Genomic DNA, 24,758 nt, shown 5'->3' on the forward strand with positions numbered 1-24,758 from the left:
TACCTTTACCAGCTTGGTAACCACAGGTGACCTTGTCCTCCATTTAATGTCATGACAAACGTGCAGATCTAACTGAATTGACTTAGCTGACTTTTTCCCTCACTGGTGTGTAAGGCACAGTACATCATGCTTGTTTACCCATAGTCTCTCATAGCCAGCTGTCAGTAAAAACAATTGTTATCTGAGAGAGCAACTCAGTGAGTTCTGGAAAAGAAGGTATTTCCGTTCTTCAAGGGCTCCCAGCTGTGTGTGTGAAATCTTAAAAGGTGGGCCAGGAAACAACATAGGAGAAGCCATGTCTGTTTGCTTGTCCTGCACTTTGAGGGGTCTCTGGTTGAACCTGTCACTTCACTTCTCTACCTTATTTGTGCTTGTTAGGACAGTGAAGCCTTCTTTCTCTTCTGCAGTTGCTTAAAGTGTGAAGTCAACATGTCATTTCTGACTTTGCATCCTTTTTTCTGCTACTAACGTAACTTTTGAGATAAAATTGAAATTCTTTTCTTTTTTTCTGGCATAGATACAGAAAGTTGAAAAATTAACAGAGACTGTGAGTGTAAGAAAGAAAGGTCTAAACTCTTTACCTAGCATTTCAGTTTAGAAAAAGGCTTACAAGAAAAAGAAGGTGAGTTGTAGTGTCAGGCTTGGCGTTTGTGCCATCAGGTTCTGTTCTTTTTATTTTTTTTCCCTAAATCTAAATCTTTTTGACTTCCAAGGTGTGAATCACAGAATCACAGAATTGTAGGGGTTGGAAGGGACCTCAGTGATCATCGAGTCCAACCCCCCTGCCAAAGTAGGTTCCCTACACCAGGTCGCACAGGTAGGCATCCAGGCAGGTCTTGAACATCTTCAGAGAAGGAGACTCCACCACCTCCCTGGGCAGCCTGTTCCAGTGCTCCGTCACCTCACTGTAAAGAAGTTCTTGCGCACATTGGTGCAGAACTTCCTATGCTGCAGTTTCCAGCCGTTTCCCCTTGTCCTGTCTCCACTCACCACTGAAAAGAGTCTGGCCTCAACATTCTGCCCCCCACACCTTAGATACTTATAGATCTGGATCAGGTCCCCTCTCAGTCTTCTTTTCTCAAGGCTGAACAGACCCAGTTCACTCAGCCTTTCTTCATAAGAGAGATGCTCCAGGCCCTTCACCATCTTCGTGGCCCTCCGCTGGACTCTTTCCAAGAGATCCCTGTCTTTTTTGTACTGGGGAGCCCAGAACTGGACACAGTACTCCAGATGAGGCCTCACCAGGGCAGAGTAGAGGGGGAGGATCACCTCGCTCGACCTGCTGGCCACGCTCTTTTTAATGCATCCCAGGATGCCATTGGCCCTCTTGGCCACAAGGGCACACTGCTGGCTCATGGCCAACCTGTCGTCCACCAGGACACCCATGTCCCTCTCTGCAGAGCTCCCCTCCAGCAGGTCATCCCCTGTAGCGGTACCGGTGCATGCAATTATTCCTCCCCAGATGCAAGACTCTACACTTGCTTTTGTTAAACCTCATCCGGTTTTTTTCTGCCCAGCTCTCAGCCTGTCCAGGTCTCGCTGAATGGCAGCATGGCCTTCAGGCGTGTCAGCCAATCCTCCCAACTTCGTATCATCAGCAAACTTGCTGAGGGTGGCCACCATCCCCTCATCAAGATCATTGATGAAGATGTTGAACAAGACCGGACCCAGCACAGACCCCTGAGGAACACCGCTGGTTACAGGCCTCCAACCAGACTCTGCACCACCAACGATGACCCTCTGCACTCTGCCAGTCAGCCAGTTCTCAACCCACCTCACTGTCCACTCATCTATCCCACACTTCCTCAGCTTTGTTATAAGGATGTCGTGGGGGACAGTATCAAAAGCCTTGCTGAAATCAACATCCACTGCTCTCCCCCCATCCACCCAGCCAGAGACAACATCATAAAAGGCTACCAGGTTGGTCAAGCACGACCTCCCCCTGGTGAACCTGTGCTGACTACTCTTGATAACCTCCTTTTCCTCCAGTTGTCTAGAGATGACATCCACCACAAGCTGTTCCATCATCTTTTCAGGGACAGAGGTGAGGCTGACTGGCCTATAATTGCCTGGATCTTCCTTCTTGCCCTTTTTGAAGACCGGAGTGACATTGGCTATCCTGCAGTCTTCAGGCACCTCCCCCATCCTCTAAGACCTCTCAAAAATGACCAAAAGCAGTTCAGCAATCACCTCTGCCAGCTCCCTCAGCTCCCATGGATGCATTCCATCGGGTCCCATGGATTTGTGAAAATTGGTGTTGCCTAGGCGCTCTTGGACCACCTCTTCCCTGACTGAAGGAAGGTCTTCCATTCCCCAGAACCTCTCACTAACCTCCAGGGTCACGTATTCTTGAGGGGGAGCTTTTTCACTGAAGACAGGAGCAAAGAAGGCATTCAGTATCTCCGCCTTCTCAGCATCCCCCGTTACCAGAACACCTCCGTCACTTAGCAGGGGAGCCACATTCTCCCTAGTCTTCCTTTTACTGTTAACGTACTTAAAAAAAAAAAAACAACCTTTTTTATTATCCTTTATCCCCTTTGCCAGATTAAATTTCAGGTGGGCTTTAGCCTTCCTCGTCGCATCCCTGCAGGCCCGGCCAACATTCCTATATTCTTCCCAAGTGGTCAGACCCTTTTTCCACATTTCATGGGCCGCCTTCTTTCCTTTGAGTTTGCGCACGAGCTCCTTGCTCATCCACACAGGTCTCCTGTCACCCTTTCCTGATTTCTTCCTCACAGGGATGCACTGATCCTGAGCTTGGAAGAAGAGCTGCTTAAATGCCGACCAGCTCTCACAAGCCACTTTACCTTCTAACACCCTAGCCCATGGGATAGCTCCAAGTAGGTCCCGAAAGAGATCAAAGTTGGCTCTCCTGAAGTCCAGGGTAGCAATCCTACTTTTTGCTTTACTTCTTCCACTCAGGATCTTGAACTCCACCATCTCGTGGTCACTACAACCCAAGCTGCCCCCGACCTTTACTTCCCTGACAAGCCCTTCTCTATTAGTGAGAATAAGGTCCAGCAGTACCCCTCTCCTTGTCGATTCCTCAACCACCTGCATCAGGAAGTTGTCACCAACACATTGCAGGAACCGTCTGGATCGCGCGTGCCTGGCCACATTGCTTTTCCAGCAAATATCTGGGTAATTGAAGTCCCCCATAAGCACCAGCGCCTGGGATCGTGACGCTGCTTCCAGTTGCTTGTGGAAGATCTCATCAACCTTCTCCTGATCGGGGGGCCTGTAGCACACTCCCACAACAGTGTCAGCCATACCAGCCTGCCCCTTGATTCTCATCCACAAGCTCTCCACTGAAATAGGTATAAGATGGTTCCCTTGGCTTAAGAGGCTGATAGGGCCTCTTAATTAGTAATTAGTGTGAGGTGATAAGGCATTCACGTGGTAGGTGTGATCGCACTGGACACTTTCATAGCTTAAATTCATTAATAGAGTATTGCACTTCAACATTTTGGGGTTGCATGTAACTTCTGCCTGTCTCATTAGCTGATATGTTAATGCTGATACAATTCTGCTTCAGTTTTGGCAGAGGATTCATGGCTCAGTGCTGTTAAGAGAGCTCCCAAAATGCTCGAACTGGAGTTGTCCAGGGGCAGAGCAGAGCGGCAGTTCAGGGCAGTAATTTCAATAGCTATTCCCATAACAAAACTCAATGCTACCTAACAGTTACTTCAGTGCTTTGCAGAACACTGCAGATTACAAAATGTCCACGTGTGTATGTTGTTAATGGATAGAGCCATTTGGGATTTGGTATTGCAGCAGAGCTCCCTGTTTTTCTCTGTTTTGGTTGAATCTCCCTACACAAGTGTGCTTCAAAATAAATAGTTCAAAAAACAACTGAAATGGGAGTGAGCAGCTTTGTTGTCTCATGACTTAGAAGAGATTGCTTCCTTTTCAGCAACAATCCATGGAGAAACTCTTAAGTATAAATTTGCTTTGTTTCTCCACTGTTAACACTTTGGGTTGAGTAGGTCCGTTTATCTTGCCCAAAGCAATTTGTGCACTGAGCCCAGAAACTTGTTCCTGGGCAAGGAGGTTTGTCTTTTTTGAAGTGAACATGGCATATATGTATGATAGATGAGAATTCCACATTCTTCTTCCATGTCCAGGACAGGAGTCACCTTGGAATGTGCTGAATTCAAGTATCTGCGATGATGCCTTTTCATCAGCATGGCTGACTTTGTCTCATCAGTTTCTTCTATAATCTGAAATGGCTATTTCCAGGCAGGTCTTACAAGCTTCTTCCAAGCAGTTAACTGCAATCAGGTTTACTTTTAGATTTTAGCTTTACATCTGTAAGGTTATATGGTGGACTGGAGCATAAGGAGCTAGGAAGTCCCTCTTCAAAGCTTTCCTCTGGTGCTCTTAGGTAAGAGCAACTTTTTCAGCTGCTTTTATTCTCCAGAGCTTCTGGATTGTTATCTCCCTTGGACTTCTTTCCCTCTTACTGTGGAAGTGTGGCTACTGGTGTTTAGTAGCTCTCCTTGTGTTGCTCTGGGAGCACAGATCACCCTTCAGTTCATGGTCAGCATGCTGGAAGGTGAGACTAGAGCTGGTCACAGTGAAAAGCACCTGGCAGTATGAGGAGGGGCATTGCTGTTCTGCAGCTGTGGTTACTTGCCCCACTTCTTAGCAGTACGTGCTCCTGGGCAGTCTGTACTTTCCTTGGAGCTTCTTTAAGCAGTTCAGAAGTAATTGCTCCTTCTCCCCCTGTTCTTCATGGGGAAATAGCACACTCATGAATGAGTATGGCTCCAGTACTGGGTGCATCAGAGACCTGGGGGAATTGAGGCCAGAAAGATCAGCTTATTTCCAAGTAATTTTTAATCAGAAGGACAAGCTTCCTGTAAAGTCCTCTGGTAGGCCTGGAAAAGAAGTGTGCAGGATACTCCAGCAGTCAGCTATATGTACAGATTGCCAGTGTGGTGTAGGATAACTTTATCTTCAGTTTGGGCATTCCATTTTTCTCTTCATTCTTAGAAGCTTTCCCAGAGAAGAGGGTTGGGGAAAAGGGTTTGTGCCCTCTGGTGCTTGCCTGTGATTTTTTTTTTTTTCCTTAAGGATATCATCTGAGAAGGTTGAATGTTCCAGAAAGCCTTGCTTACCTTAACAGGCATTATAGAGATCCAGTATAGCGATGGCTAAATGGAAGTCTTGGTGTCTTTTTTTCTTCCCTAACTATTTTTAACACCTAGTTAACTGCAGCATCCAGTGAATTTACATAGGAGAAAGAACCATCGTCATCTCCAAGGTAAGGCAGGAAGTTTCCTTGATGCCAGAGCTGCTGCTACTTCCCTCTTGTGCAACTGAGGAAGGGGAGATTTTCTACAAAAAAGCAAGTGTGTGTGTGTGTGTGTGTGTGTGTGTGTGTGTGTGTATTTGCTTTTGGCAAATCCTTTCATGCTCTCATCCTGTACCACAGGGAAGAAAAACCAGCAAAGACACAATGTTCAGAAGTAGGTTATGGGTCACTGTTATTGAGCATCATGTACTTACATGAATTTATGGTAACCTTTAGGCTGCTAGAGGAAGGTGCTAGTTTTGAGTGCATAGACTGCATCTCTTCTGAGGGGAGGTCTCCCACTGTTATGTGCTGCTGGGACCATCGGACCAGTTAGAACCTAATGCTGAAGAAGTCTGGGTCCAGCTTGCTGAGTAATTAATTAGCCCCATGAACGTTATACAGAGGCTATGTTTAACCACATTGGATTAGTGGAACTGTCAAACTTGCTTTGAAATGACAGCTGTGAGAAACAGCTGTCCAGCCCCAAGCACAAAGAGCTGTGGGGTGGATGCAGCACGATGGCTTTTAGATGGGCACCCTAAGTTGTGCAGGCAGCTCGTGTGCAGGTAACTTCCTCCCGGCATACTTCTGTCTTGTAAGGAGAAAATACTGCCTGCTAATAGAAACTGCACTTGCTAGAGCTGCTGCAGTCCTCTTCCCTGTACTTTAACAGGGAGGAAAAAGCTATGGTGCAGATTTGTTAACTGCTTTTGGTTGATTTTAAATGCATTAATAGGACTAGCTGCCTTCCTCGTTGCTGAGGTGCTGCTGGTCCCAAGAAACTGGTGGCCATCTCTTATGAGTTAGTGCCTTGCTTAGCTGCCCTGCTTACTGTCTGCTGACTGAACATAACCTACGTGTCTCCTTTTCAGCTGACAGCTCCGATAATTCCGACTTGGAAGATGACATAATCTTGACTCTGAACGAGTGAGGAGCGAGTGTTAGGTGGGGTGCTGCCAGGAGGAAACACTCCCTTCCCAGCAGAAGACCAGAGACCAAATTGGAAATGGATTTTGAGCACCCCAACCCTTTTCCTCCTGGAAAAACCTGAGGAACTTCAGCTCATCCGCTGTGTTGATTTGAGTCAGTTTGAGGCTCAGAGCCAAGTCTGAAGCTCTTCAATAAAGAGAACTGGGGTTAGGCCTCTTTTCTCTCTGCCTTTTTTTTTTATTTTTATTTTAGGCTGAGATGACTCTCTTCGTCAAGGAAACTTCTGAAGATATTTCACAGTATATTTTCTTTGTATAAAGTTCTTTCCTAAAGAACAGAAATAGTTTTATATATATATATAAAAAAAAAAAAAGGCAGGTGTTATAGTGAAGAGGGAATGAACTGATGAACTTTGTATTCCTGTAGTACGTTATTACTGTGGGGTAGGTCTGGGGGAAACAAATTGTTTAAAATTTAAAGAGAGGCATTTTTATGCAACTACTAAATAAGAGGATTGTTGTTTCTAAAGTTGTTGAGGAATGAGAATATTTTTATTTTAAATATGATTTTATTTTTTAAAAACACAAGTGTTACTGCCTGCAAGGTCTCTGTGTTTCAGATGAAGTGGGCCTCCAGAGAGTTCTGGGGGTGTTTGGTAACTGGATGAACAGGCTGTATAAAGCAGGGGTTCTCGCTGTGATACCAGCTCTCTAGGAGGCTGATGGAAAGCCTGGCTTGCCCTAATTGGAGCCTAGTGTTTCTGAGGATGTGGGAATCTGGGATTAAAGTTTGAGCGCGCTTTTTTTTTTTTTTTTTTCTCCCCCCATTTACCCTTTGTGGTTACAGTTTTTTAATCTTTTTTTTTTTTTCTTCCCTTTTTGCCCTCTGTGTGGAAACTACAAATTGAAGGCCTTTTTTCTTTAATGTAAAGTGTATTTATTAAAAAAACAAATACAAGTCCTGTCTCTGTCTATGGCCGTGAGATGTTGCCATGCAATCCTCTGCCACCCATACAGAAGCAATGCTCTGCCTAGCAGCAGAATGTGCAGGAGAGCAGCTGCAATAAAGGGCAGAGTAAACAAGAGGTGAGATTTCAGAGGGCACAGGCTCCACCCTGCTCTGGTCTGTAAGGACTCCTCGACCTACTGGACCTGTGGCACATCTTGCCCATGGCTTCAAATCTGCCATGTCAGCTTGCCTGCCAGCCTTGAATTTTCCACAGAAGTTTCAAGCAGCACAGCATTTTTGCTGCTTGCTATGTGAGCAGGGAGTGCTGCTGGTGTCCCTTGAAGATGCACCAGAATATCCAGTCTGCAGCCCAGTTGCAGGAGGGGCAGGGAGCTCAGTGCCTTGCTGCTGTCTGGCAGCAGCTGCCATGGACTCCTATTCACGTGTGGTTTGGCATCAGGTGGATTGCCTTCTGGCTGTACTGGAGGAAGGCAAATGAGGTGCTCCTGCTCATAAATGACAGTGGATTTTTTTCCCCCCCTTTGAAAAGGGGGGGAAATTCAGTTGTGTGCTGTGCAGTTAAACACTCATCTACAGCTTAATGCTGTGAGTTGAAACTGACAGGTAAGTGTGCTTTTCACTTGCTTGGACAAGACCACTGAAATGCGCTCTTTATGCTCAGGTGTTCAGAGAATATCCACTCAACTTCTTACCTTTTCTCTCTTTCAGCCACTTTCAGAATAGGGATTGAGGCAGAGCAGGGAGCTGAAGGCTTCTCACTCCTTGGTGCTACGTCAAGTTTTCCATAACAAACAGCGCTCATTTCAACAAAGACTGAAGGATTAATTGTTCATAGAAGAAGAACCTCCTTTTTAACCCAGAGAAAGGATAGCTTTTCTTCCAGTATTGCATCTGCATAATGCACTTACCCAGGAGTGCTTGTAAATAATTGAAAAGATAGAGTTCTGCTGCAGTTTTTAATGGGCAGTTGCGACCTACAGGACCCATAAAGATGAACAAGTTGTGATTACTGCAGCATTTAAGACCAGCCATTGGAGCAATGTTTTGGTTAGACAGAGAGTTGAAAACAGGATCTGCCATGCATCAGCTGTGCAAGTCAGCCTCTACCTTATCAAAACACGTCTTATACAACTCTACTTTAAAAATGTGCTGCTCAGGAGGACAGGAAAAAAAATATGAAGCTCTACTACTAGTGAGAGGAGATGTGCCAGCTGTGCATATTGTTCTGGCATTATACCACAGCTGTAACTGCATCTGTTGCTACCTTGGAGCAGTTTGCCAACTATTCTTATGAGACAGAAATGAAAGCCTAACAGGCAGAGCTTCTGTTTATAAAATTTGCGTTGAAACTGGGCCACTGTAAGAACAAATGTAATCCTCCCACAATCCTCCCCTACCCCATCTAACTGTAGTGAATAGAGCCAAAGGGAGCAGGTCTGGGGCCTAACAGCTGCAGCTGAAGTGACAGAGCCCGGCTCACTGCCACTACGTGGGGCCTGGGGCATGTACTGGGCTGTGCTAGGCCTTGTGTGTGTGTGCCCTGCTTCTGTAAGGCGAGGTTGAGCCTCAGCCTGTGCTGTCACACACACTGACCCAACCCAAGGGCATGTTTCAGCCTTCCTCTGCTGCAGTGCAGAGCCGTTTAGCACACATCTGCAGCATAGCAAATGGACTGCTGGGGCAAGAAGCTAAAGCTTGGCCATGGTACTCTAGGATTAAAAAAAGACAGCAAACCATTGTTAGAAGCAGTGGTGTTTTCTGGTTTTTTTCTGGACAGGTGTTAAAAAAGATGCCATTCAGTCTGAACACTCTTGGACCACCCTGCCTCCCCTCCTCCCGCTTTGCCCAATACACAGCCCTATTGCATTACCTTACTGCAACAGGTGTACAGCTGTGAGACACCCGCGTTGCACGTGGTGCAGCCCAAGCAGCCAAGCAGTGACTGTGGCTCTGTGGCTGGGAAGCCACAGTCTAGTCTAGTCTAGTCTAGTAGAGGGTGGAAAGGACCCCGCAGCTCCATCAGTACAACCCCCTGGTAGAGCAGGTTCTCTACAGCAGGTCGCACAGGGAAGCATCCTGGTGACTCTTGAATATTTTCAGAGGATGAGACTCCACAGGCTCTTCGGGCAGCCTGTTCCAGTGCTCTGTAACCCCCTGAAAAAACTTTTCTCATGTTTGTCTGGAACTTCCTTTGTTCCAGTTTGTTCCCATTGCTCCTTGTCTGATTATTGGGCACCACCAAAAAGAACTTGGCCTCATCTGCTTGACTTGCCCATTAGGTATTTACAGGCATTGATTACATCTCTCACCTTTCTCCAGGTTGACCAGCCCCTGGGGCTCTCAGTGATTCCTCGCAAGGAAGTTGCTCCAGGCCCTTAACCATCATTGTCACTCTGCTGCTCTCTCTACAGCAGTTCCCTGTCTTTTGTGCAGTGAGGAGCCCAGAACTGGATGCAGCACTCCATGCACTCCATGCACTCCAGCAGGGCACAGCAGAGGGGAGGATCACCTCCTTCGCCCTGCGGGCCACACTCTTTGTAACACACCCCCAGGAACCATTGGCCTTCTTGGCCACCTGGGCATATTGCTGGCTCATGGCCAACCTGCTGCCCACCAGGAGCTGCAGGTCCTTCTGCGCACAGCTCCTCTGCAGCAGCTCGGCCCCTCCTCAGGTGTAGGACCCTGCACTTGCTCTTGCTGAATCTCATAAGGTTCCCTTCTGCCCAACTTATGAAACAGCCCAAACCCTCTGCTATTACTTACTTGTCTCAAAAGGAAAGTGGGAGATGGGGTATCTGTGCTGGTTCCTTGGCTCTGTTAGCAGAGATGTGCAACTTCCAGAAGCCATCAGGCGCTTGCTGGGACCCTACTGCAAACTGCTGCGACAGTGGGGACATGGGCACTATACAGGGTGCTCCCTGACAAAAACCTCTGGTCACATTGACTCTGGCCATAAGGGACATCTAATAACACTTGGGTTTCAGATGACACTTAGAGGTTACACTTACTAACATTTGGCACTGTCTATGTTACAACAGGGGTGAGGACTAGGTCACAAGGTGAAAAGTCAACATCCTTGTAACCATGTAACATCAGGAGCAGGCCAGCTGCCCTGTGCCCTGCAGTACTGCTGCTCTGCAAACCTGCTCAGTTCCTGGGACCCTTGTCACTGTTTTCAGGCCCTTAGTACAGAGTTATATTTTATGGGCTACAGACACCAAAGTGAAATATCCCCTCATAAGCACACTAACTCATTAGTATACAATCACAGTATTAAATTTTTAAAAACAAATAAATAAATAAAACCAATAATCATAATTGTTGACACCAATACATTATTAAATTAAGCTGACGATGTCCCTGCTGTGAAACTGCAGGGTTGAAAATTAAAAACAAAGAGAGGCATCATTAAGCTGAGTTACAGTCCTGTGTGTGTAGGGTTTGACTGCCGCTCACTTGAGAGCACAGCTCTGAAGTGCCTTTGGCAGCAGTGAGTCTGCTTGCTCAGAGACCGCTTGTGAGGAGGGCCTGGGTTCTGGCTCTGCCAGGATTTTGTTCACTTGCTTACCACCATAGCTTCAACAAACAACCAACCAACAAAAAACAAAACCAAAAAAAATCCCTGCAATTCTAAAGAGAAAGTTCAGAATGTAGTGCTTTTAATGCCACACAATTTCCTGTAAGCCTCTTGAAATCTGGAGGCGTGATTTTAAAAAATACAAAATCCCCAAGCTGAGTAGTGCAGTTTAACTCAAATTTGAAATAGTTACATCCTCAAGTCACCCAGAAACCAGCCCTGCATGTGCAGGCTCTCTGGAATGACTGTCTCATGCCACAGACAGACACAGTGAAGAACCTCAGCTTAAATTCCTCTGCAGACAGCTTCCTCGTGGGCACACACCATGCTTCCAGATGACAGCCAGAATTGTTTATATTTTTGCATGCTTGCAAATAAATTTTAACTTAAAAAAAAAAAAGAAAAAACCTTTGCAGTTTATCTTGCAATAAAGGATTTCAGATAGTGAACATGATGGCTATAAAAAGGGGCACCCACAGTTCACAAAACAACTTGGTGCCCTTTATTTGTTTGTCTGCATCTAATACAGGCCCAAGAGGTTTCCCCTTTCAATGATTTTTTTTCTCATGCTTGATTTATTTCTCTTTTTACAGAAACCAGGAACATCAGGCCTCATCTGTTCTGTTGAGATTGTACAGGATTGACTCCTTAGTAGCAAACTTTTTGCCCAATTATCAACTGTAATTATTGTTGTTATTATTATTATTATTATTATTATTATTATTATTATTATTATTATTTGGTGTATAAAGAAGATTTCTATTCTCAGTCAGGTTTTGCTTCCTTGAAAGGATCTGTCACCAAATGGAGTAGCAACAGAAATCGTAGAATCACAGAATGACCTGGGTTGAAAAGGACCACAATGATCATCCAGTTTCAACTCCCTGCTATGTGCAGGGTCGCCAACAACCAGACCAGGCTGCCCAGAGCCACATCCAGCCTGGCCTTGAAATGCACCAAGATTTAAATTTGCTAAATAAAAAACAAACAGGACAAAAACAAGAAAGCAAGACCAACCTCTCAGTCTCCCATAGGGCACAATGACAAATCCCCCTTCCCCTCCCACCTGGCAGGACACCAGAAAGAGACTGAGGAGGTGTAGGCTGGAGGCTGAGGGGCTGGGCTGGCCCCCCATTAGCGGGCAGCACAGCGCAGCAGCCCTCCCAGGCCTTAAGAACCAGGATAGCGCACAAGTTTAGAAATCCATCAGTGAACAAGGCTTTACTGACGACTTTTTCATACAGTTAAAAAATAAAAATACAGAACAACAGCAGACAGTGTCACGTATTAAAAACGAATGAAATGGGCACTATTTAAATGGTATTAAAATTAATTAGAAACTAAAAATCTTAGCACTTCGGTTGAGGTGTTCTGAGCCTCCACCAAAATGATTGGCCTTAAAAACAACGGGGTTGTGTGACACACAAAGAAAACATGGAATTTGAAAAGACAGTGTGGGCTAGGCAGTGTCTTTGACTATAACTATCACCATATGTTCTTCTTCCAACTTCCCCAATGTCCTTAGTGCTGACTGGAGGTACTGCTGAGAGAATTCACAAGGAGGGAACGCATAAAGCATGCCTGTGCTGTCTCTGCCCTTCGCTCCTCCCACGGGCAGGCTGATAACCCCAGCAGCCTGCTTCTGTTTCAAGTAGGAGACCAGATTCCTGAGCAGCCGTCGCTGCAAGCCGGGCTCGACCACGGGAAAGGTCCCCTCGGCCCCCGCGCTCCCCGGGGCAGACTGCGTCGCCAGGAGCACGGCGTAGCCATTGGGGCTGCCTTGTTTGATACGGCGAGTCACTTCATCCAGCTTGGGCTGGTCGAGCCGAAGTCTCTGAGCGATTTTGAGCTGCGTGAGCTTCCCACCAGACAAATGGTCTTTGAGGAGTCCATTGATGACACCGAGGTCTCCCTCCAGAATGTGCATAGATGTGGGGAAGCAGCTGTTTTTTAGCACGAGAAGCCCATTCCAAGCAAGTTGCAGCGTCTGAGCATATTCTGACAAATTCTTTAACTTTTTGGTCTCAGATTTTGGCTCCTCGTGAGTTTTTGATTCTGATTCACCAGTTCGATGATTGCGTTCGCTGTCCCTTTTTTTAGGCTGCGGAGCATCGGATGCCTCACGATGGGGTTTCTCCTCAGTTGTGTGACGATTGTTCTGAAGGGAGTTACTCTGCTCTTTCTCAGTTCCGGATTCTGTAGTGTGATTCTCTTTGCGGGCCCGCTCCGGGCTGCGGTCTAAAGCTGGCCCACTGGCCTTTGTCCTGCTTCTGTCCTCGTAAGGCGAGTGAGTAGTCCTGCCACGGTCACTGGAAAGGCTCCGTCGTTTCCGCCGCTCTTCCCACAGTTTGGGCACAGTGCGATCGCTGTCACTGGCCCATCGCTCTCCACTCCGGCTACGCACTGATCGGCTGTAGCTCTCCAAGTTGTTTCTGCGTTCAGCGTTTTTGGCAGGACTGGCCCAGTCTGCCTCTGCAAAGCTCCTGTCTCTGTCCGAGTACAGGAGATGTGGAGGAGTCCTATCTCGCACCCTCAAGTCTTGCTCTAGGCTTCTGTGTCTGCTATACCCATCAGCAAGCAGTTCGTAGTGCACAGGGAGAGGTGCAGGCTGGTACTGCTGTGGGTATCTCGTCTCTTCTGCTTTGGCAAAATCCACACGAAGTCTCCTCTCTGGCCCGCCCAAGGGAAAGCCTCTCATCTGCGCACAGGCGGCCTGGGCAGCATCCAAGCTTTCATACTGGATATACGCAAAACTGTCTCCCTTCACATAGTCAATAGTCCTGATGCTGCCAAAGCGGTCAAACTCCCTTGCCAGGGCAGCTAGAGAAGTACTGGGGCCAAGACCACCCACCCACAGCCGGGTAGTAGGGTTGGCTTTACCGTAGCCAATTTTGATAGGGTTCCTGCCAACAACGCGGCCTGACATTGCGACCTTAGCCCGATGCGCCATGTCTAAGTTTTGGAACTTGAGGAAAGCGTAAGCCCCACCTTGGCCGCGGGCAGGGCGCTTGATCACCACTTCTTCAATGATGCCGTACTTCTCGAAGGCACGTCTCAGCTCCACCTCTGAGACGTTGTGGTCCAAGTTGCCGATGAAGAGGTTGCGGGTGGCTCTCTGATCATCCTCTGGCATCAGGTCTTCCTCGGCCACGATGGGGTAGCTGTAGGGCCGGCCGCGCTCGTCATACAGCCCATAGTAATCCAGGGCCCGCTCCCGCTCCCGGGAGAGCCCGATGGCAGCGGCCTCCAGCGCGAAGGCGGCGGCGGCAGCGTGTGCATGGCGGGGCCGCGGCTCCCGCAGCAAAGGGCTGGTGACGGGTGAAAGCGACCGCTGCTTGTACTGGTAGGCGCCGTGCAAAGGCGGCAGGTAGCCCAGGGGCTCCGGCGAGGGCGCGGGGGGCGGCGTGCGGCTCCTGCGGCCCCCGCGCAGGTACACGGGCTCCACCTTGAGCGGCCGGTCGTAGAGGAGCAGCTGGCGGGCCCGGGCGTGCCGGCGGGCGTCGCGGGCGTCCCCGGGGTGTCGGAAGTTGACGTAGGCGACGCGGCCGAGCTCGGGCGTGTGGGAGAGCTTGACGCTGATGTCCCCGGCGCCCCCCCCCGCGAAGCGCTGGAAGAGGCGGAACAGCCCGTCCTCCAGCAGCTGGTCGGGCAGGGCCGCGCTCAGCCCGCTCACCAGCAGCGTCTTGTACTCACAGGAGCCGGGCGGCTCCCCGGACAGCCCCGCCGAGCCCCCCAGCGGCGCCAGCAGCAGCGAGGGCGCGGCGCCCGGCGGCGGCCCGGCCAGCAGCAGCGAAGGGGCCACCACGGCGCCGGGCAGAGCCTTGGCCTTGGGCACGCCGAGCGCGCGGGACGACGACGACGATGAGGATGACGAGGGGGCGGCCTGGCCGCGGGCGCCCGAGGCCGAGCCGCTTGCCGCCGGGCGGTGGTTGGAGTCGGCGCCGCCGGCGCGCTCATCGCCGCGGTGGCTGCGGGAGCCGGAGCCGCCTCCGCCGCTTCCTCCGCTTCCTCCGCCGCCGCCGCCGCCGCCGGGCGTGGACTTGTCCCGGCTGCTGCGGGAGGCGCCCGAGCTGCGGTGCAGGCCGCGCCGGCTGCTGCTTTCGCGCTCGCGCTCGCGCGGCCTCTTGGCGGCGGCGGCGCGGCCTCCCCCGGCCCCCGGCGGGCTGGCGTCCCGTTCGCTACCGCGCTTCATGGCGCCGGGGCCCGCGGATCAGGAGACGCCTCCGGCGGCCGCCGCCATCTTGGACAAAAGGGAACGAAGGCGGCTCCGGCCGCCGCGCCGCGCGGGCTCTACGTCATCGCCGTGCGCCCCGCCGCATGGCGGCGTAAAGAGCGCGGAGGCGCCGCGCAGCGACGTGCGGGGGAAGCACCTCCCGCCCTCGGCCGCGCGTCACGCCGGGCTGCCAATGGGAAGGAGCGTGCGCGGCGCGGCCCCGCCCCCGCCCCTCCCCCAACCGCGGGAGCGCGCCGCGCAATCACGTGACACCGCACGCTACCCCCGGTGGAACCGTAGTACTTTAATGAGCTCCGTACAGCGCGCGCCGTAGCGGCGTCTCCGCGCCCGCCCCGCGCGGCCCCTCCTCAGAGGTCGGCGCGAGCGCCCGCCGCCCTCGGCGCGTACTTGGGCATCAGTTCGTGGATCCTGCGGATGAAGTCGGATTTCTCGGCGCAGCCCTTGCACGCCTCCCCCCAGTCGTCGAGGATCCGCCGCAGCTCCTTGACGCGCAGCTTGCGCAGGTCGGCGGTGCTCAGGTCGATCTGTTTGTCTGCGGGGAGAGCAGAGCCGCGCTCAGCCCGCAGCGCCGGGGGGCTCCGGCGGAGTCACGGCGCGGCGGGAGAAACAACGCTGAGCTGCGGAGCTCCGCCTTGAACCCGAAACCGCGCTTCGCCCCAGCGCTTCGGCCGTCCTCCGCGGGACGGAAAAAGGCGGTGGGGTCAGCGCGGAGGAGAGGCCAGCGGTGACAGCGGCAGAAGGCTGGCTGAGAAGGCTGGGAAGCTACTGGGCGTTAGTGCACGAAACGAGGAGCACAGCAGCCACAGCCCGGTGACTGTCTCCAGGGGACATAAGGGAGGAGAGGGGACAGCAGCTAGAAGGCACTTCCGTGGCTGTTCTTCACATCAGTCTTCTCAGGAGGAGCACAGCACCCCAGAACATGAGTTCAAGGAGGGTGGTAAGTGGCAGCGCCCATTGCCAACAGGCACCAGGAGCAGGTGCCAAAGCAGCACTCATTGATGACAGCAGCACAGCCCAGCAGCCCTGGCATGAGCTCAGCAGGCACCATCCTGGGCCCAGGCATAATGCTGTCCTAGTGGCCAAATTCCAAACAGGGCTTTGAGCACAGCACTGCTGGCACGAGGGAGGTCAAGCAGTGGTTCTGCAGAAGCTGAAGAGCAGGCAGCAGCCCCTCCTGAGCATCCCTGTACAGCTGTCCAGGACATTCACAGACAACAGCCCAACTTGTATAACTACCTATGCTGACTTCAGCGTGCTTTTACCCAGAATAATTCAGTACCCCAGGAAAGTGCACCCATTTCCCCTTCTGCTGGCAACTCACCGTATTTCAGTTCGCAGATCTGACTGTCTTTCTTCTTCAGTTTATCGCAGATCTTTTCCACGGGGATGTGGTGACTCATGGGTTTTGACACCTCGTTAATAATTTTGGTGGCTGCATCACTTGTAGCCCCAATATAATAGCACTGAAGGGAAGAAAAAAGCAAGGTGGATATGTGTGGAAACATTTTTCTGAAAAGGTTTTCTAGCCATCTCTTTGCAGTTTGACATTTACAGTTAGAGAACTTTCCAAGGGACTGCCCCAGGAGGGCAAAAGCAAGCCTGACTGGCCAAGGGTCACTTCCCACACTGCCTACCACTTTTCAGCACTGCTTTGCTGCTGTCCTGCTTTTCAAGTTATTAACAACTTGAACTGGATTACTGAAGTTTTCTTTGTTAAAGGACTTTCTGAAGCATTGCCCCCCTCTTTCTGTGGGTGTCTCTCTGAAGTTCTCGTAGGAGAGTTCATCTGATTTTACTTAGGGCAGTTCAGTTCTCCTATAGTTCTCAGCTACACAGCTATAAAGTACTAAGCATTTTAACAGTTTATGTAACACTCCAAATGCAGTCTAACAGGGAAGTCCTACAGCAAATAAAAGCTTTGTAATCCCAAGCCCTTTGATAACAGGGAGAGATAAGGTCAGCAGTAAGACGCTGACAGATATATAGATATATTTAAAATGAACTTCATACAACAAGGTCTCTTGCAGCAACAAAAAATTACAGGACCAGTTGTGGCCACAGAGCCAGGAAGCAAAGCCCCCAGTGAGGGACATCATACAAACACAGAAACACTAGTTTCCCTTTGTTTGTTTCTACAACTTATTTCTTCCAGAGGCAATGTTGATGACTACTTACCAACCGGTTCTCTTTGCCTTTTGCCTCTCTGCAGGATTTCATGAGCTCCTTTTCAATACTGGTGGGTGTGAACTCAGCATTGTTGTCCTTTAGACTCTGGTAGAATCTCTCCAGGAAGGTGACACACACTGGAAGGGAAGATGGGTGGAGTTACCTGTCACTGCAAGAGCCTCACAACAGCTCTCAGAAGCAGGGGAACAGAATAAGGGATTTGCAGAACAGAACATTTAGAAGCTGCGTTAGCAATCTGTGACTTTGGGTGTTTCAGCACACGAGGCAGCAATCTGCCCTGGTAGTTTTGGTGGGTTTCTGACAATATGAAGAAGATCCCTGGAACTGTCCAGTGAGTTCTGCATATGGGCTGAGTGAGCAGTGGGATTCAGCTGTGGGGTGTGGCACAAAACAGTGCTGAGGTAAAAACAGAAACTAGATGCCCTATTCTTGCTGCTTTGATAAACCGCTTGTCAGACTATGGGCTTCAAAACCAGTTCTGACTGGAAACCAACTCATCTAGGAAGCAAATAAGCTGAATAATCAGTGATATGACATTACTAACGACAATATACACTAGAGTCTGTAATGAGCTTGCGTACAGTTGTTTCCAAGAGAAAAAGCTGTAACACGATCACATGATGCACCAACTTGGCACGTTTCTCTCCTCACTTCCCACAAACTTCTGCACCAGTTTCAGAGAGACTGAAAGATAACAAAACTTCCACAAGCACACCAGCAGCAAAGTGGACAGAGCCAAGCCCTGCCGATGGGAAGGTCAGCACAGTCCTCACTCAGCCCCCCAGGCAACAGATTGTGCTCCAGAGAAAGCACAGCACAGGGAGGGAGGCAGCTGCAGCACCCAGCAGCACAGCACCATGTGACCCTGCAAGCTCGCAGTCAGGTTTCACTCCCGCTGCTCACACAAGTGGTCTGCAAGCACCGGCAGCATCGCTGGAGGTGCGTGCCCCACCAGTTCCTGCAGCAGGAGCCGGGGGTTCCCAGCTCTCCCGCTGGCCCAGCCCTCCGTGCGTGTGTGCGTCCCAATGGAAAAGGGTGAGCAAGCCTCATCATCAACTTGCGTTCAACTCCGGACACGAGCACAGAACGCGGGCAGACGCAGGAAATCAACGGGACCGCCTGCAGCCAACCGAACACCGACTGCCGTCGCTCGAAGCTGGCAGTAATCACAAACCGTGCCGGTCGGGAAAGCCTTTTCTTACGCACACAACGCCATCATTTACCTCACATCAGTCTGTCTCCAGTCACAGACACACACTGATGTCCGCTGTCTGCGAGTGAAAACCTTCGGGAAGAACAGAGACGCTGCAGGCAGTGCCGCCGGCGGCCGCGGTACAGCGGAGCGCCGTGCCTCCCTCGAGCCGAGCGGCGGCACCGCGGAACCCCGGAGCTCCCCGGCTCCGCCTCGAGCTGTCCCGTCCCGCGTTCAGACCGGCCCAGCGCGAAGCTGCTGCAGCCGCACCGCGACTTCTGCAAGCAAAGCGGCACCGCCGGGACGGCGCGGCGCAGCCGGGCGCGGGACGGGCGGGGCGGGGCGGCGCCGGTCGGCACAGGACGGGCCTCGGGAGCGCCGCGGCCCGGCCGCAGCCTCCCGCCCGGGCAAGGGGGGACTCCCGCGCCCCTCCACGAGCCGCTCTCGGCGGCCCGGCCCGGCCCGCGCTCCAGCCCCCAGCGGCAGCGTGCGGGCGCGGCCTCGCCTCGCCGTGGGGCAGCCCCTTCTCCGGCCCGGCACCACTCACCCTCGCACTCCCCGTTCCGCAGCGCCCGGCTGCCGGCCGGCAGCAGGAGCAGGGCCAGCGTCGCCCAGAGCCCGTGGGCCGCCCGCATCCCGCCTCGCTCGGCGCCCACCACACCGGTACCGGCACCGCCGCCCCCGCGCTGGGCCGGTTCCCCCCCTCCGCTGCTCCCATTGGCCTGCTCCCCCGCCCGGCTTCCACGCCGCCTCCTTCCATTGGCCAACCCGCGGCCTCCACGGGAGAGTTGGCGGCCGCTGATTGGAGGAGGTGGCGAGAGGCGGGTTTCTCCTCCTCCCTGGGCCGCCATTTTTGTTAAGGGAAAGTTGCCCTTGCGGACGCCATCTTGTAGGTGGGCAGATCCTTAGCAAGGCGAGGCGTTCTTGAGCGGGAGAATTTGAGATGGACAGAGCGCAGGTGGGGGTTTGGAGGGTGAGTAGTTTGAGATGCACCTCAGGTTCACTGCAGCTTTTCGCTTTGCACGTGGAAATGGCTCATGGTTAGAGGCAGGAGCCGTTACAGAGGCACAGATGTCGATTGCAGTATTTAAATTGTTTGCTTGTTTTCTTCATTGATAACCACCAAAGCTGGGATTGAGCTTGTTTCTAAGCCCACGTCAAAGTCCTTGACGTGGGAAAAAGAAAAAGAAAAGAAAAAAGGAGGGAAAACACAGCAGTAAATGGGATTTTTTTTTTTGTTTTTGCGATGTATGGTTTTGGTGGGCTAATAGAGCAAAGGGAAAAGGTGAGCAAGGTAGGGCTGATAGAAGAGCCGGAACGCGGTCGTCTCAGGGATGCTGTTCCCTAAGAAGGGGTCAACTCTATAAGCCAAGGGGACAAATGTGGGGTTAGGAGTGAGCCGGACCGGAGCGTGGCTGCGGGTGTGCTGGTGAGGCACTGCCGTGCGCGCGGAGGAGCCGTGTGTGCTCATAGGGAGGCTGCCCTGCAGGACGGGCGGTGCGAGAGGCAGATGTGTGTGGAGACACCTGAAGGGACCAGAAGGGGCTGCTCTCAGTCCGAGGGGACAGGGAGTTGTGTTGGTCAGGGGGGAAGGTGAAGCCAGGTCGCGTCTGTGTGTTACACAATGTAACGCAGGACTGCCGTCAATGGCTGTGGAATAGAAGCTGCGGTGGAAATATTAGTTTGAATTTGATTTGTGTGAAGTGAGTAGCAAAGCTTGTAAAAAGGGAGAAGGGGTATATGAGTGATAGCCATAAAGAGAAAACCTGTAGATCTTTCGGAATCGGGCTATGATTTGTATGTGTGTATGAAAAATGCATTTATCCTTCCAAACACTGTCCATGCACTGCCTAGCAATGTTAATGTACCTACAGACCTGAATAGGAAAATAAAATGAGGAGCTCACTGTGTGCCTGAAGTTCGTTAGCTGTGCAATGGTCTGTGCAATTGCTGTAAGGCTAGTACTATGGCTATAATAGATAGCGTAAAGTAAACCTGTGTGTCTGTGTCGATACTGGTGGCAAATATGTGAATGAAGTCTAGGAATTCACACATTCAAAGAAACCCTTGCTTCAGATTGTCTGTAGTGTATGACTACCAAGTCAGTAGCTGAAGAAGCCGAGTGGTTGTTGGTATGGAGTATAGTATTCTCTTCCAGCTAAATAGAGATTGATAGTGACGTGATCACTTTAGTGTGGTTCTTGTGATGAGACAGCGTGAAGGTTGCCTTAATGGCTGTGGGGATAAAGGTAATCTGCAGGATTTAGTGTAAATCTCTTGGATGCAGATACTCCTGCTTAAGTGCTAAGGAGTGAACTGCTCTGGGCATGCGAGGACCCTGGCTGGGCTCAGCTGCCCGCTGGTGGGAGACCGGTTGGGGGCACCTGCTCTTTTATCAGTCCTGGGGAAGGCCAGCAGTAGGGAAAAAAAGGCTGAGAATATTCTGTAACACACTAATTGTGCCCTATTTGGGGGTTAATTGCTGGAAGGCAGTGGCCTAACTCTCCCAGAGCTATAGCTATTGTACAGGTACAGTACGAAGTCTCGAGCAGTGAGTTGTGCTACAGGTGAGCATCTGTATTCACACAGACAGCAAAGAAGCTGGTATTTCTGATGGCTGGTTCTGCTCAGTAGCTCAAATCCAGCTGCCTGAATGTCAGAGATAGGTGCTTCTGGGTCTGATTTTTTCTTAAGCTGGCTCTAGGAATAAAGGCATATTTGTACAGAGGCAAGGGTGGCTGAATCTTTACAGACTTTATTTGCTAGAGGTTTGATTTCTCCTCTTAACAACTTTTGTATAACTCAGTATCAATTTCATTACAATCAGATACAGAAACTTTCTTCCTTGGATCAGGTGAAGATTTGGCTGGGGTATCTACATTTGAGGGTGTTAGCGTGGCTTAGCTTAGAGTGTTTGGCTTGCACTCAAATGCTGCATCTTTTGGCTTTAATGGAAACTTTAAAAAAACTCTAATTAAAATCTGAAGGCTTTTTGTGTTGAACTGTTTTCATTTTCCACAATTCACTAACAAATGCTTTTAGCTGAATAATAATAAACATATATAAACTGAGATTTGCTAGGTTGGGTTAGAAGTGACTCAGGGTTTGCTTTGCACAGACATCTTCCAGGTGTCAGGTAAGCCACATTTTGGTATATTAGGTGTGCTAACATAGACAAGTACCTTCTTAGTAGTTCCTACATGGTTCATGGGCTATGTAATGAAGCAAGAAGGTGGACTGGCAGTGTGTACAGCTCAGGACCAGCTTACATTACGCTTTTGTTATATTTTACAGCTAAATGTCTTCTGGGATGAGGATTTTTCTGTTGTTTTGTCTTGACAAGGTGGGGTAGATGGGCTGCTTCTGTCTCCTGCAGCCTGACCTATTAGTTGTAATGGAAGAAGGTGTCTGTCTTTGAGATTAATCATATGTAGCAGTGAGTACAGATTTTAATTTCCAAATCCTATTTTCCTGGTTTTAATTACCAGTCTTTCATACCCATTCTGTTAAAATGATTGGTATGTGCACACTTAAAACTGAGAAATGAAGTTACTGCCAAGACATCTTGCCATTGCAATAAACTGATGAACTCAGCAGTAACCCCGTGAGCACTGCTTGGAGCAGCGAGGTATCCAACAAAGAACGAACCACGGATTCTGCTATTTGGAAGTACTGCCTCAGACCTGGTAAATGTTTGTGACAGATGAACAGGTGTCTCAGTCTGCTGCGCATCAGGTAAACCAGTCTAGCTGCCAGATATGCCTGATGCTCACTTTGAGAAGTTATTAAAAGAAATAGAGGACTGGCTGTGAGAGAACGCCTTGGCAACTCTTCTCTGACTACACCTAACAGCCACAAGGACCTTCTGGTTGCCTCCTCCCAGCCCTCTTCCATCAAAGGAAGATGGGAAGCGGTGGCTGTTTCTCTGAACTGTGGGTGTCAGGTATCCCTCCAGCACAGCGTGCAGGGATTAATGCTGTGCTGCTTCTCTTTGACAGCCATATCTGTGGATGTCTGGAGCACACTGAGGATTGCCCTGTCAGGAGGACAGCAATGAATGTACAGCTGTAGCACTTTAATATCAGGTATTAATCTTTAATTTCACATCACAGCAGTCGAGTGAATGGGTAAGGGAAAGAGATCCAAAACAAACAGCAGATATTTACATCTAAAATTCACACCACTTATTTGTTGATTCTGGAAACATGCTATCACAATATATACAATGAAGTACCTGTAGGACACTTGTACAAATTATTTTTTTCCTTTTCAATTTGATTTCCATTATAGATAAGATAGCTGTTCTGATTTTATTTTAAACATGAATACACAAAAGAGAAGTGGTAGAGGTTTTTGCCTGTTTTAAATAAGCACAGAATGCCAGAGGTTAAAAACACATTTACAGGGCAGAATACCAGTTGGACATCACAATCTATACATTTTTTGCTCAATTTCCTGTACAAATACACAGCATTCAAATGGGGGTATTTACAAGAAGCATGAATAGAGGAAATTCTAAATATCGCTTAATTTGTTCCCCAAAGGCTCTTGCCCTCTCCAGCCTCCCCAGTTTTGGCTGATTCTCCCAAAACAGGGATATGGAATATCCCTTACCTGAAAAATGGTAAGCAGGCTAAAAAGTAAATGAAGGAAAGGATGGATAAGAATCATAGTTTTGCACGCAGCAATAAAACCAACCCAGCCATTGGAAAAACGTCTGGGATTCGGACAACAATTCTAATTGCTTTTCTCCTATTACTGTGGTTTCTTCTGAGTTTTGCTTCAGATGGGGCCAGCAGGTACGCTCACAATGGAGAGATGTGCTGCAGAATTCCACCAACTGTTTCAGGAATGCACCTGCTACTCTGTTACGCAAAGAAACCCAAGGAATGCATTACGTCTGAATCAGCGATGCACAGAACAAAGGGGTCCTGTTCAAAACATCCCGTTACTGCACTCTATACAAAGAATCTCCAAATCCTGTTGCACCAGGGCAACAACTGCTGTTGCTTCTGCCTGCTCCAGGACTGAGTTTGCCGACGGAATTGCACTATGCCAGAAAGCCACCCCACCCTCCAGAGAAATATGAGTTCCACAAAGTACTTGTTCCAGCATTCGCAAAACCTAACGGCAGTCTACCTTATGCACCTTTTAAGTTAAGCACTGAAAAGGGCAACAGAATGTGCAGTAGATATCAGAACAACAGAAAGTTAACTCCACAGAGGCTCAAATTCAGTAAATTCAGGAATTTATTCTGTCCTCCTCTGTGTGCACCTGCCATAAATCGGGTATCTCTGTACACCATTTGATTATCTTCAACCCCCTATGAATACACAGTAATGACAGACATTCAGAATGATCAGACTGCTGTTGTACAGCCCCTCTAATCAGAGCAAGGTGGTGCACTGTGAGAGCAAACCTCAGGGAGGTCTTCCAGCAGAAAGGGACTCTGCCCATGTTGTCTGCATTCTTGCTTTTGCAGTTTTATTTGCAAGATCTGCTGTTTTTCTGTTCTGTTTTGTTTTTACAATGAAGGAATTCAGTATATCAGTACATTTACTACTTTCAGAAGTAAATTTTCCCACAGAAAAAAGCAAAAAAAACCAAAAAACCCCAAACCAAATGTGATTAGGGAGATGGAATTGAGTACATAATTCTCTTAAAAATTTCTAAGAACCTCAAATTAGAGAATAACATGAAAATATTTCACTCACTTCTAAGGAATTACCTTGACTTACCTTCATTGAAAACATAACTCTGAATTGAGCTTTCATACCTGTGTGCTATACCAGAGACCCAGCTTGGTTCATTAGCAGCTAGGGCTAATTCTGCTACTGGAAAACTCTACTCCTGTCCATCATAAGCCGAATTTTAATACTGTTCTCTTCTTAATTGGGAAGGTTGCTGGGATTACAAGCAGCCTATGTTAGTAACAAAATAGAGGAAGCACAAGAGACTTTGTTCCAGCCAAATGGACCATTTAAGAAACAGAACCATAATTTATTACTTTTGTACGGGCTTGAGAAAGAAAAGAAAAGACATCCTCTGAAAATCCCCTTCGTACGACAGCTGACCAAGCCCAGACTTTGTACAGATGAGATGGTCTCATCTTTAGGAGAGTTTAGAAGCAACATTCTCTGCCCAGTCACTGTATTTAGAGGTAGTGCTAAAGGTGACCTGTAAAAGATGTGTATCCTTTTTTGCTTCTTTATGCTGATTGTAGCAGGAGAAACTGAGTGGCTAGGGGAAGAACGGGACACGTTGATGCTACTCCTGTTTCTGACACTAATTTACATGCTGGAGGTAAGTCTTGTTTGAATGTGCTTCAGGTTTTTCACTGGTAACTTACCATCTTCTGGAGTGTGCTTTG

General features: G+C 49.5%; 3 protein-coding genes across 3 annotated transcripts in view; 1 reads left to right on the forward strand and 2 right to left on the reverse strand.

Moving 5' to 3' along the window:
• The window catches only part of DCAF1 (DDB1 and CUL4 associated factor 1), a gene marked incomplete at both ends in the record, with an annotated part of 47,674 nt that extends 41,444 nt beyond the window's left edge, over window positions 1-6,230 (forward strand). The window contains one exon of the mRNA XM_079540467.1: window positions 6,172-6,230. Within this exon, the coding sequence (XP_079396593.1) occupies window positions 6,172-6,230 (59 nt within the window). The remainder of the gene's footprint in view (window positions 1-6,171) is intronic.
• Window positions 6,231-12,234: 6,004 nt separating this feature from the next.
• Window positions 12,235-14,967, reverse strand: RBM15B (RNA binding motif protein 15B; the record flags this gene model as incomplete). Its single annotated transcript, XM_079540534.1, has 1 exon — window positions 12,235-14,967. One exon carries the CDS (start codon window positions 14,965-14,967, stop codon window positions 12,235-12,237), a length of 2,733 nt encoding a protein of 910 aa, XP_079396660.1.
• A 389-nt stretch (window positions 14,968-15,356) lies between these two features.
• Window positions 15,357-19,023, reverse strand: MANF (mesencephalic astrocyte derived neurotrophic factor; the record flags this gene model as incomplete). Its single annotated transcript, XM_079540532.1, has 4 exons — window positions 15,357-15,541; window positions 16,331-16,472; window positions 17,185-17,312; window positions 18,936-19,023. 4 exons carry the CDS (start codon window positions 19,021-19,023, stop codon window positions 15,357-15,359), a joined length of 543 nt encoding a protein of 180 aa, XP_079396658.1.
• Window positions 19,024-24,758: the final 5,735 nt, after the last annotated feature.

The sequence above is a fragment of the Tetrao urogallus genome (assembly GCF_951394365.1).
Source record: "Tetrao urogallus genome assembly, chromosome: 10".
Taxonomy (NCBI): domain Eukaryota; kingdom Metazoa; phylum Chordata; class Aves; order Galliformes; family Phasianidae; genus Tetrao; species Tetrao urogallus.